At 42.8% G+C, this 14,160-nt stretch overlaps 1 protein-coding gene across 1 annotated transcript in view; it reads right to left on the bottom strand.

The window, feature by feature from the left end:
• The window catches only part of agtrap (angiotensin II receptor-associated protein), a 26,176-nt gene extending 20,137 nt beyond the window's left edge, over nt 1–6,039 (bottom strand). The window contains exons 1-2 of the mRNA XM_060910772.1: nt 5,916–6,039; nt 5,372–5,406 (exon numbers count right to left, since the gene is read on the bottom strand). Coding sequence (XP_060766755.1) covers nt 5,372–5,406; nt 5,916–5,942 — 62 coding nt within the window. The 5' untranslated portion in view covers nt 5,943–6,039. The remainder of the gene's footprint in view (nt 1–5,371; nt 5,407–5,915) is intronic.
• Between the last annotated feature and the right edge of the window lie 8,121 nt (nt 6,040–14,160).

Raw genomic sequence — 14,160 nt, 5'->3', positions numbered from 1 at the left:
TGACTGCTTGATTTTGTTTCACGCGCACAATCCACTCTCTCTGCTTCATCTCCTCTTCCGGAAAAAGCCAACCCACTCGCTCTGCCTCTTCTCCTTTTTCGGAAAAAGCCAACCCTCTCGCTCTGCCTCTTCTCCTTTTTCGGAAAAAGCCAACCCTCTTGCTCCGCCTCTTCTCCTTTTTCCGAAAAAGCCAACCCACTCGCTCTGCCTCTTCTCCTTTTTCGGAAAAAGCCAACCCTCTCGCTCTGCCTCTTCTCCTTTTTCGGAAAAAGCCAACCCTCTCGCTCTGCCTCTTCTCCTTTTTCGGAAAAAGCCAACCCTCTCGCTCTGCCTCTTCTCCTTTTTCGGAAAAAGCCAACCCTCTCGCTCTGCCTCTTCTCCTTTTTCGGAAAAAGCCAACCCTCTCGCTCTGCCTCTTCTCCTTTTTCGGAAAAAGCCAACCCACTCGCTCTGCCTCTTCTCCTTTTTCGGAAAAAGCCAACCCACTCGCTCTGCCTCTTCTCCTTTTTCGGAAAAAGCCAACCCTCTCGCTCTGCCTCTTCTCCTTTTTCGGAAAAAGCCAACCCTCTCGCTCCGCCTCTTCTCCTTTTTCCGAAAAAGCCAACCCACTCGCCCCGCCTCTTCTCCTCTTCCGGAAAAAGCCAATTCACACTCTCTGCCTCTTCTCCTCTCTCAGAAAAAGGTAAAAACTTCTTCCTGAACCGGTCCCGTTGTTACAGTTGACTGCACAACAATAAGGCATGGTTTTTCTTTGGAAATTTCCGAACGCAGGTCATGCACTCAAGCCGAACGGCAATGTAAGTAAACGGCAGTGGACTCAACTCAAGCAGTTTGTTTGGCTTAAATGACGTCACGTGCCGAGTGGTCACGAAAATAGCTGACAGAAATTCGCCACGATCCGCGCTAACCAACTTATTTTAATTATTACTTATTAACAATACTTCTTGGGACCAGAAGAAAATTACAGAGGGTTTTTTAACATATAAAGTTTCAAATGTGCATAAAATTAAAACCGTTGCCTATGAGCTTTAAGGGCAAATTTTTTTCCAACAGCCAGTTTCAGAGTAAAAATAAATAAATAAATAAATAAATAAAGCAATTTGTATAATTTAGCTATAAAAGGGATTTTAAAATAAAATTAGTTCACAACATTAAACTGTGTAAAAAACTTGTAGTCATTAACTTCCAGTACTTTTTTTTTTGCAACATGACGCGCCACTACAAACCCAAATTTGAACATTTCAACTGATCAGCTACTTATTAGGAAAAGTGTGTGTAGCACATCTGTACAAATTAGTTTAGTTTTTAAAAAAATATATGTTTGTAATAGACCTCATGAATAACCCAGAGCTGCTCATCTAATGGAGGCGTTCGCTGGATCAAGAGCTTGACAATGTTGGGGTGCCAATACTTAAGTATTCGTGAAAAACAACAGAATGTATGCAGGGTTGTTGTTTTTTCCCAAAAAAAAGAAAAGGGGAAAAAAAAAAAACTGAGCTGCAGAAAATGCACAAAAACATTTTAAACTAGTTTTTATTATTATTATTATACAACAGTTAGTTCCAGTCCTTTAATCTGATTGGTCAAGCAACATTCCAAGCGTGCCCATATTTACTATAATAACCATATGTTATTATATGTTATTATCATATGGTTAATATAATAACCATATGAGCTTTATTTATACAGGGGACACACTTCAGCATAGCTGTTCTCCCAGGCACCCCGATACAAAATAAAATACAATATTATAATAAATAAGATAATTACAATTATTTACAATATAAGACACGATATCAAATGATTATAATATACAATCGTGACTTAAAATATATGCACTCGTAAGTATAGGTATAAGTGACTACTGAAATATACATACACGTTCGTCTGTATAAGGAAGTAATACATTTTTAAATAAAAAAATGAATATCATTTAGACGTCTCTTGAATGTTTTAATTGAGTCTGGGTTCTGTATGTCTCGGGGGACAGAGTTCCACAATTCTATAAATGTGTGCTTTAAATAATTTGTTCTTGGATTAGGGGGAACAAAGTTGTCTTTCTGTCTTGTGCTATAACTGTGGAAATCAGAATGTCACATGTAGTTTGCGTCAGTTCCTTCAAGTTTATTGCTTAACCACACTGGGATGTTTCATTCTTACCCCTTTTCCACCAAGCCAGTTAATTCCCAGGCCATTTTGGAGCTGGTCCTAATCTCAAACCAGTTCTTCACATTAAAACATAAAACAACCAAAGAACCGGTCCTCGGCCAGGAACACTGGTTCCAGAGCAGTACGAACACTTTGCTGGTCTAGAACCAAGAACAGCTTACGTCAGAGGATAGAGGCGGGATTATCGTGACCAGCTAAAACTTTGTGACCACCATTTAAAAAACAAAACAAAAAATCAGAGCTAGTGTAGTGTCGAGTCTGACTAATCCAATGAATGTGGGCTAGCAGCAAGAAAAGCGGTGGCGTATACAGTGACATATTGACATGGCTCTATGGCCCATGGAAAAGCAAACCGGTTCTCAAAAGTTTGCAAGTTGAACCAGCTCCAGATTAAGCAATTTCCGAGTAGGTTTTAAATTTACACGCCCCTCAGGCAACACCGTTTGGCTTTTTGTTTAAGGATGTGTCCCGTGAAACTAAAAGACAGGAAACCGCGAGCAGCCCAAAAGTATCGGTTCTAACAGAAGTGATTAGTTACGCTACAACTGACCTGGCAGTAAGGATCACAGATACACAGGTCTGAAAGTCCCAAATCAACCAGATCTTAAAGGGCACATCTTGGGTATATTTAGGAGCAAGATCAATGTAATTCTCCTATTTTTTATTAAGCTTTGGTCAAATATGTGTCACATTTTGTGCAATTTTTTTTCCCTTGCGCAATACCAGAAAAATTCAGTTGATATCAAGCCATTTGAGGCGAATTCGTCCACCTCTGAAAAAACCTGGCATTTGGATTTCCTGGGAAACATTGATTTTCAAGACGTCACGTACGTGCGGGACGCCTCCTTCTGAATCCTACATCAGTGTTGGTTTGTTTATGAGAAAACGACCTGGTGGTTTTCTGCAAATTTCTTCAACGTTATCACATAATTATTAAAATGGTCAACAGATGTATCGTAGGAGGATGTAGCAACACCAATCTTGATGGGATTACTAGTCATCGTTTTCCAAAAGACCAGACAATGAGAGAGAAATGGAAGCGCTTCGTGCAAGGCACCCGGAAAAACTGGCAACATGCAACAGACCACAGCATTGCATGTGGGGCTCGCTTCATAAAGCCTGACAACTTTGAGAACTATTTGCAGTGGGAAATGGGCTTCAAGAAGCAACTTGATCTGGAAAAAGACGCAGTTCCATCTGTCAGAATGCCCAAAGCAACACCGTCTCCATCTGTGTCAGCGTCACCAAAAGAGCCAGCCGTGTTCGTCTCCCCCGACAGAAGGCGAAGTGCCGCATCCACTGAGGCCCTCGAAGCCGAGGACCAAGCAGAGCCGAGAAAAAGACCAAGAAAATTGGCAATTCACAAGTTGACTGCTGCCAGGGTAAGAAATAAGAGAGACTATACTCTAATGGCGCTTTTCCACTACAAACGCGGCTGAGCCGTGCCGTGCCGAGTCGAGCTGAGTCGAGCTGAGCGGGGCTGTTGGAGTTGCATTTCGACTACAACCGCGCTGAACCGTGCTGGCTGGAAGTGGGTGGACACATTGGGTGGAGTTAGCGAAAGTGGGTGGACGTCACGTGATGTTGTTAAGCAGCGCAAACAGTGACATCAGTGACAGTGGCGGAACAAGTCAGAGCCGGGCCGGGGGCGGGGCAAATGACCGGGCCCTTTATTAAAGCTTATCATAACATCATTTTAGGCTACAAAATGTCCGCAACTGCGGTGTTTACCAATTTCAACACTACGGGGTGCAACTATGTTATTTAGTACATCAAGTCCTTCAAACGAACATGTAACTCAGAAACAAAAAACATTAGGATACTGTACATGGCTCATAATAAAACATCAATAGCCTATACTGCGCACATTATTTGAAGGCCATACGAATGAGCGCTCAGAGGTTGCAACGGTGACAGGAAGAGTCAGAAATAAAAGGAGGGCGGTGCAAACCTCACTGAATGCACTGTGTTTACCAATTTCAACACTACGGGGTGCAACTATGTTAGTTTGTACATTAAGTCCTTCAAACGAACATGTAACTCAGAAACAAAAAAACATTAGGTGACATACTGTACATGGCTCATAATAAAACATCAATAGCCTACTGCGCGCATTATTTGAAGGGCATACGACGAGCCTTGTGCTCCGCGAACTCGTCCACAATGCTCTGTATGTCACTGATTCAGTGATCTTTTAAGCGGTAGTCTCACGACCCGAATAGTAAACAATAAACATGGAGGACATGGAGTCGTTAGTGTTGCTGGTCTTGGTGCTGTGGCTTGTTGTCACCGACAACGCAAACAGATACTGGCAAGAGCGTATAGATGAGGCGAGGCGCATAAGGCTTCAGAAATTCTCGTAATTCGTAATTATTCTCCTTCCGGGTTTGCGGTGTTTACAGATCCCAGCGCGCTCGTGGGGCGTGTGTGGGCATGTGAGGACACTCCTCCTCACCAATCAGTGCACAGGGGAGTGTCTGCTCACGCCCCCAGCCTCAGTCGGCACGGCTTGGCTCGCTTCAGCCCCACTCCAAAACCGTGCGAGTTTTAGGGGCTAAGCAGGGCTGAAGCGAGCTGAGTCGTGCCGGTTTTTGGTAGTCGAAACGCGAGCCGTGTCGGGCTGAAGTGAGCTGAAGCGAGCTGAAGTGAGCTGAAAAAGGGTAGTGGAAAAGGGCCATAAATTACAGTAGGTGTTCCTGTGTTTGTCTCTCAGCCTGCTGGCGGATCCGCACGTGACGTCACGAATCTGGATCAATCTGGCTCCAGACTCCCTTGGGATTTTTCCAGATGCGTTTTGTTATTTTTTTTTTTTTCTGCTGTAGACAGATGGCCTTGTGCAAAATCACCCTTCTGGATGAGTGTGTAAAGGGACAGACTTTCATATTAAAAAACCCATGAAATTGGTCCAGGATATGCACTTTAATCTACTCTGTAACAGCTCCTGTAATGATTCTGGAAACATCTCTACTACTGCATATCTTGACTTTACTCCTTATACAGTACAATGTACTGTGTGACCTAAATTTGATGATCACGGCTTGATTTTTGTCCTGAATGTAGACTAACTTGTGACCGTAACAAAATTTCATGTCCTCCATTTGGGCTGAACTGAAAACGAGCTGAAATGGAGACGATGAGAAAGGAGCAGAAATTCCTCAGGTAGGTGAGGAGAAGCATCACCAAGGAGCCACTTTACACTCACCAGACTGTCAGCAGCCAGTGGACCAACAGGATGGCCTGGAAAAAAAACACACACACACACACACACACACGTTTTTGTACTATTGTGAAAACCTTCCATTGGCACACTAATGATTCGTGCAGGTACTGAATGTTGTGGCTGACCCTAGCGCTCAGCTCGCTGTGCAGTGGAAGGAGCTGGGTGTGTTTAGCGGTGAGGATGTTGGGCAGGGCAGGGCAGGGCAGGGCAGGGCAGGGCAGGGCTGTGCTCCCTGCAGCCTGGCTCAACTCTTCCCTCCGCTCTGCTCCTGCACTTTCACTCCCTGAATAACTCACTACTAAAGTAACTTTAATGCAGCCGGTTTACAAAAATGACATTTTCTAGTTACATGTAATTATCAAACTAAATCAGATCAGATCAGATCTCATGAATAAGTAATGAGCTTCCGGTCGCTCTCTCCTGCTCCACAAGTTCCTCATGCAGACCACTGACTGCGCGCGCGACACAAATCCCCAAACATGGCGAGAGAGAGTGGCTATAAAAGGAGATAAAGTCAGTAAATTACCTTCAGGTTTATGGCCGGAATTTCCATTTTAAACTGTCGCCTAGCAGCAGCGCATGCAGCCCCGCGGGGAAACGCAGCTCAGAAAGTTTGTTGCGGTGCAGAAGAAAGAGCTGCTCGTGGCCCCTCCCCCCGCCGGAAAACAAACAACATGTGACAGAAGCATGACTCTCGTCACGTGACGTCTCTTTAAAGAGTCAAAGTGCCCTACTATTCCTTACTCCGTTTCCATGCTCCCTACTCTCACTATTCCCTGCTCACTTCTCCCTAATCACTATTCCCTATACCCTACTCACTATGCCCTACTCCCAACTCACTATTCCCTGCTCACTTCTCCCTAATCACTATTCCCTATACCCTACTCACTATGCCCTACTCCCAACTCACTATTCCCTGCTCATTACTCACTATGCCCTACTCCCAACTCACTATTCCCTGCTCACTACTCACTTCTCCCTAATCACTATTCCCCACACCCTACTCACTACTCACTATGCCCTACTCCCAACTCACTATTCCCTGCTCACTACTCACTTCTCCCTAATCACTATTCCCTACTCCCAACTCACTATTCCCTGCTCACTTCTCCCTAATCACTATTCCCTGCTCCCTACTCACTATGCCCTGCCCCCTACTCACTATGCCCTACTCCCAACTCACTATTCCCTGCTCACTTCTCCCTAATCACTATTCCCTACATCCTACTCACTATTCACTACTCACTATGCCCTACTCCCAACTCACTATTCCCTGCTCACTACTCACTTCTCCCTAATCACTGTTCCCTACACCCTACTCACTACTCACTATGCCCTACTCCCAACTCACTATTCCCTGCTCACTACTCACTTCTCCCTAATCACTATTCCCTGCTCCCTACTCACTTCTCCCTAATCACCATTCCCTACACCCTACTCACTATTCACTACTCACTATGCCCTACTCCCAACTCACTATTCCCTGCTCACTACTCGCTTCTCCCTAATCACTATTCCCTACACCCTACTCACTACTCACTATGCCCTACTCCCAACTCACTATTCCCTGCTCACTACTCACTTCTCCCTAATCACTATTCCCTACTCCCAACTCACTATTCCCTGCTCACTTCTCCCTAATCACTATTCCCTGCTCCCTACTCACTATGCCCTGCCCCTACTCACTATGCCCTACTCCCAACTCACTATTCCCTGCTCACTTCTCCCTAATCACTATTCCCTACATCCTACTCACTATTCACTACTCACTATGCCCTACTCCCAACTCACTATTCCCTGCTCACTACTCACTTCTCCCTAATCACTGTTCCCTACACCCTACTCACTACTCACTATGCCCTACTCCCAACTCACTATTCCCTGCTCACTACTCACTTCTCCCTAATCACTATTCCCTGCTCCCTACTCACTTCTCCCTAATCACTATTCCCTGCTCACTACTCACTATTCCCTGTTCAGTGCTCACTATTCCCAACTGCTCCCCGGGCGCTGTTAGCATGGCTGCCCACTGCTCTGGGTATGTGTGTGTGCATGTGTGTGTTCACTGCTTCAGATGGGTTAAATGCAAAGAGGAAATTTAACAAGTGTGTGATGAATAAAGTTGTGCTTTCTTTCTTTTCTTCTTCTATGCCCTACTCCCTGCTCCCTACTCCCTTCTCCCTACTCATTTCTCCCTGCTCACTACCCCCTGCTCCCTAATCACTATTCCCTACGCCCTACTCACTTCTCCCTACTCACTATGCCCTCTTCCCTACTCACTATTCCCTACTTCCTAATCACGTCTCCCTACTCCCTAATCACTACCCCCTGCTCCTTAATCCCTATTCCCTACTCACTTCTCCCTACTCACTATTCCCTGCTCCCTACTCACTTCTCCCTACTCACTATTCTCTGTTCACTACTTCCTGCTCCCTACTCACTTCTCCCGACTCACCACTCACTTTTCCCTGCTCCCTACTCACTGTTCCCTACTCACTTCTCCCTACTTATTCCCTTCTCTCTAATCCATAATCCCTGCTCCATATTCTCTGCACCCTTATGTTTTTGTTTATTTGTTTGATAGTTTGTTCATTTATTAATTCATTTATTGATTGATACATGAGGTATGAATCCCAAACCCTATAAAAAGGGTTTCCTTTTCAGAAAAAGGTCCCAAATATCTCGAGCCCTTAATTATTCAGAGAAACCATGAAGGAATCTTTTTTCCCCAAAATATTGGATATATTTTTCCATGTAGTCATAATTCTTTATTCTGTCTGTTGCCTTATGCATATTGTGTGTGTGTGTGTGTGTGTGTGTGTGTGTGTGTGTGTGTGTGTGTGTGTGTGTGTGTGTGTCAGTGTTTGGGGAATTTCATCACATTTTTGTGAGCATCATCTTTATAGGTGGGAATTGGGTGTCTGTAATGAAGTTATGAATCTGCTGAATCGCATCATATTTGACATTTTATATTGCATCCCAGGATCCCTGGAACAGAAATGACTTGTCCTGTGTGAAAAATCAAGTGTGACAAGTTAATTTCTTCAGCACATTGGATCAGACCTGTGTTATTAGAAATGGTTGGCGCACACGGGAGCACAAAGGCTCAGCTGGGAATGTCAGAAAAAAAAAGACAAATTCCCATTACGTATTGTCATATTCATGCTAACTATATATAACTTTGTTGAATAAATAATTTCATGACAGCACAAAATTCATCAAAATCTCTGCAAAGACTTGAAAGAAAGGATGAAGGAAAGAAAAGGTCACACGGCGTAGTCAATGAGCCACCTGCGATGTGTCCATGCAGTGACGGCTCTGATTGGATGAACCAAACCACACACGGGTTTGTTTGCTTTGTAGGACATAAAAGGCAATTTTGGGGCGGGGGAGTTGGCTTACACCCTGCTGTGTGGCACACGCCTGGCAGATGGTGACCTTTGACCTCTTGCCACCCCTGGCTAAGTAATCTCATCCCTCGTGGATGCAGTCTGTCTCATGTGTTTTGTCTTGTTCTTTTCTGTCCAAGTGACGGACGGTGACTTCAGGGAGAGTCGAATTATTTTAAAGGGGGATGAAAAACAAAATCATCCCTCCTTGTCAAACTGTCATGCATTGATGATTTTATCCCACTACCCATGAATTAATGTGTAGGATTTGTATAAATGTTAGAAAAGACAAAACCAAAAACCAAACAATAGATTTAAGCTTATAATCTTGATTATAAAGCCCTAGTATTGAATTCTGCCATGTTACATGAATTAGATTACATTAGACCACTGTTTACTTAATGAATTAAATAGATACAGTAAAGTGTTTATTTATTTATTCTAGAGGCATTGAGACTTTTTTTTACACCACTTCCAGGCAAAAATAATTTAATATTTTTATTGTTGTTGAATGTTCTTAAATTTTTTCCCCCTAAAAAACGTCAGATTTCTTACAAAAGTAATTTTATTTTATTACTACGCTTAAGTATCACTTGAGACAAATTAGTACCCGAAAAAAATGAATACTTGTCCTCACAGATTATGCAATTACCTTAAGCCACTCATTCTTTATACGACTTGCGGTACATTAAACAGTTATTCCATGAAATCGAGTCGTACATGAGCTGATAGCTGATGAGGTACGTAGCACCGAGTCGGCTATAAGCCATGTACGACGAGATTGAGTGGAATAACTGTTTTATTCTATCCACATTCACTGGATTTTGAGCAACAGAGCATTTTTATTTTTTGCAAATTCGATAAATAAAAACTTTATATAAAACGTCCGACCATCAAATACTTTCATTCCATATTTTGTTGGGCTTTTTATTTCGTTCTCGGTTGGTTCAGCAACACGTTCCACCATTTTGTTTTTCTCTACTCATGGTATAGATAGTTTTCACTGACGTCACGGCATCCCGGGGAATGCCCCCCAGCCGCCATCTTGCGGGGCTAACAAAATGGACCATCGCCACTACCGGCTACTTTATCTCGGATGAATTTATTAAGTTATATAGTCAGTTTTCTAAAATAAAGATCAATGTCGGCAAAATCAAGCAAACGGAAGTATATGGATACATTGGACGACATCTCATGACAATGGTATGTAGTCAAACTGGCCTTGATTGGGGGAATTGACCCCTACGAAGTGGACAAAGAAGCGTTTTCAAGTGACTATGCAGGGCTGCCATCCATATCGTTCCCTGATATTGTGAACTATTTCGTGAATTGTAAAAGTGCCTACAAACTTGACGACCTCAAAGCATACAAGTCGCTGGAGTCATACAATTATTTTGTCTGTGGCTGGGTCCGCGAAGTCCGCCATATAAAAACAAGTGACAGTCGTGTCCTAATTACAGCCAAGGTATGTAAACATTGGAATTTTAGAGCTCTCAACACTGCATATAAATATATGTGTGTGTATAATATCGAGTTGATTTAAGACAAATTTTACATCCATTAGTGGTATTACAGTACCATGTCAGTATAAACTTTGTAATATAATTAACTGCTATGTAGGCTTGTTACATTTTGTTTGTTATGATAAATATGACAATTTATAGGCCAGTAATAATCATATGTTTGCAGCCTTGTACCAAATGTTTTTATAAATACAGTACACTCAGCGGTTCCAGTTAGGCATTCTCCAGAGATTGTTTACACGATGTTTTGATTTCCAAAAACAAACTTAAACACAATTGATTGTTTATTTAAACAACTTACCACTTATAAAATGATCAGAGCAGACTTTGCTGTGTCTGGAAGGCTGAAAATCCTTGTGGTTGATTCTCGCAAGGCATAAGTTTCTCCTTTGTATGCTGAGTTTCTTTGCTCGCCTTCGTGCTCCCGTACAGTGGGAATTCCATAAAAGCTCCGCTTGACGTCATCATCTGACCTTTTACGACAGCCGTCAATACAACAGGTGTGCACCATTGCTAGCTTTAAATAGTAATAATGTAACTATAAATGTAAATAATATATAAATAAATGTAACTCACGCGTTACAATGTGTGCTCGATGACCCGTACGGTAAGCTCGCCCCCCAAGATGGCCACCGACTCTGTGACGTCATGTGAAAACTATCTATATGAGCTGATATCCTAGTAGTAGAGTAGCCAATCAGAGCGCACGATTGCTCATATCCAGTGAATGTGGACAGAATAATTTCATTTAGATCTTCCAAGTACTCATTACAAAATCCCAAACATGACAGATTCAGTCAAATCACACTGCTGTACATTTGTCCTTTATTGATTAATTTGTTTAACATTATTCATTTCCTCCTCATGACATCTCAGGGAGTTTTTCCTTGCCGCTGTCGCCTACTGTCTTGCTCATTATGGATAAATTTAAAATTCATACATATAAAATTTATATCTCTAATTTATATATTTCTGGCAAGCTGCTTTGTGACAATGTCCACTGTTAAAAATGCTAGACAAATAAAATTGAATTGAACTGAAATTTTAACAGCATTATAAAAATATACACTCACCATCCACTTTAATCAGAACTTGTTCTTGAGTCTAAGATCCCTGTTCTTGGCTGCAGGAGTGGAACTCAGTGTGTTATTCTGCTGTTGCATGCTGAGATGCTTTTCTGCTCACCACGGTTGTTAAGAGTGATTACCCATATATGAGTTTATATATCCTTCCTGGCAAAAAAAAGCTCGAACCAATCTGGCCATTTTTCTCTGACCTCTCTTATCAACAAGACATTTCCACCCACAGAACTGTCAATTATTATTTTTTCTTTTTTTCTGGTTCTGTCCCATTGTCTGTTAATAGTGTCGACTATCACAGTCAATGTCAGAATGTCATTTAATGTCATGGCTATGTTAAACTGAAATAAAAATGTCTCATCTCATCTCATTATCTCTAGCGGCTTTATCCTGTTCTACAGGGTCGCAGGCAAGCTGGAGCCTATCCCAGCTGACTACGGGTGAAAGGCGGGGTACACCCTGGACAAGTCGCCAGGTCATCACAGGGCTGACACATAGACACAGACAACCATTCACACTCACATTCACACCTACGCTCAATTTAGAGTCACCAGTTAACCTAACCTGCATGTCGTTGGACTGTGGGGGAAACCGGAGCACCTGGAGGAAACCCACGCAGACACAGGGAGAACATGCAAACTCCGCACAGAAAGGCCCTCGCCGGCCACGGGGCTCGAACCCGGACCTTCTTGCTGTGAGGCGACAGCGCTAACCACTACACCACCGTGCCACCCTGAAATAAAAAGAAAAAAGAAAAAAGAATTGTCACTCGTTTTTTGTTTTTCACACCATTCTGAGTATGTTTAAAGCTAGGGTAGGCAACATTGGAGAAACTAGCAAGAGTAAGCTAGATTTTGAAAGTATCCAATTGAAAAATCCCACCCCTTCCCTTCAGGTCTCCCTCCAAAGCTACTTCTTCAAAACACATGAACGTGCACCGCCCGACTACCACTGGAGGATGAGTCCACAAGAAAGAGCATTGGAGGAGGAGCGTATCCAACAATTTCATGTCTCATTCACATGCCAGAAAACACTTTAAATTATCATAATGAATATAAACGATGAACATTGCTATTGTTCTGACTTACAGCTGTCGACTAGCTCGCTAAATTTACCAATATGTCTGCCTAGCCTTCTGGAAGATTCTGGTCATGCGCAGAATGCACGCATGTAGGTAGGCAGGCCATCCAATTATTTCATTCAGACCATGAGATGGTGGTTCTTGAGTTCTACTGGAGTTTTAAACCTGTTAGAAATGCTAGAGGTCAATGACGTCCACAGCATCTTTGCTCCAGAAAGTCCTTCTTTTTCCTTCTCTCATGCTCTATGGTGTGTTTTACAGTCAAAGCAGGTCCCAGGTGAGTCCTAGTGTGTGTATCACTGTTCTGGCATGTCTCCAGCACCAGGCACAATGCACCATGGACCACAGAGATTAAAAATACATCAGAAGCAAAAGCATAACAACAGTTCAGCAGCTTCTCTGTGTCATTAGATAAGCGTATAAGTCTAGAAGAATGCGTATATCATATGCACAAATGTCTATTTTTCTGAAAATATTGACAAGGGGGCAAGCTAACATTGTTCTTGTAAACACTTAGGGATATCGATCGCACTGGGTTTGTGCTCGGCTCAGCGAGAGAGAATGAGAAAGATGAGCTCGGAGTGGGATTTATACGCCCAGGATGGATGGATGCAGGCCGAAGGGTGTGTTAGAGAGAGGGAGAGAGAGTGTATGTGTAAAAAAGATCCAATTCTTACATGCAGGATTGTAATGAAAGCGTGATGCATGGGAAAGTTGGGCCAATTTCAAGAGCATTACAAAGGCTGTGAAATTTATTTTGCTTCTTTACACAAGCACATTTTATTAATTTAACAGAATGAAGAATGACTTGAACTGCAACAAAATAATCCACATACAAAGAGAAGCACTTCCGCTGGTACAAAAGGATTGGTCACAGATCCCATAAAATGACAAGTAGTAGTTTTAAAGATGTTTGTAGCTGAGAAAAAAGACTTTTTTTTCTCCCTCCCAATTGTGCACTCACTCATCCAAGAGCTTAAACTCTAAAATGACATGGGTTGCAACTGAATATGGTTTGAGTGAACGAGATGCATTTGACTCCGTTCCTGCCTGAACTTTGTGCCGTCCACAGTGAATCCGATGACCCATGATGCATGATAATTACGGAATCAATTTTGTGCCGGGTGGCACGGTGGTGTAGTGGTTAGCGCTGTCGCCTCACAGCAAGAAGGTCCTGGGTTCGAGCCCCGGGGCCGGCGAGGGCCTTTCTGTGTGGAGTTTGCATGTTCTCCCCGTGTCCGCGTGGGTTTCCTCCGGGTGCTCCGGTTTCCCCCACAGTCCAAAGACATGCAGGTTAGGTTAACTGGTGACTCTAAATTGACCGTAGGTGTGAATGTGAGTGTGAATGGTTGTCTGTGTCTATGTGTCAGCCCTGTGATGACCTGGCGACTTGTCCAGGGTGTACCCCACCTTTCGCCCGTAGTCAGCTGGGATAGGCTCCAGCTTGCCTGCGACCCTGTAGAAGGATAAAGCGGCTAGAGATAATGAGATGAGAATTTTGTGCCAAAATGTTCATACAATACTTTTGAAATATCAAACAAAAACGACAAATCAAAATACAAAAAAACAAAAAAAAAAGTCCATTTTTTTAGACTGGCAAACAAATTATTCGTGTAATCGTGCAAAATATCAGTCTATTACTCTTCAGAAACCTTTTATTTTTGTTCCGCGTCTTTCTCAGTTTTGTTTGACGTAATTT

This window comes from Neoarius graeffei, chromosome 26 (assembly GCF_027579695.1).
Source record: "Neoarius graeffei isolate fNeoGra1 chromosome 26, fNeoGra1.pri, whole genome shotgun sequence".
Taxonomy (NCBI): Eukaryota; Metazoa; Chordata; class Actinopteri; order Siluriformes; family Ariidae; genus Neoarius; species Neoarius graeffei.
Note: the sequence above shows the minus strand (reverse complement) of the source record. Positions and strands in the feature narration are given on the sequence as shown.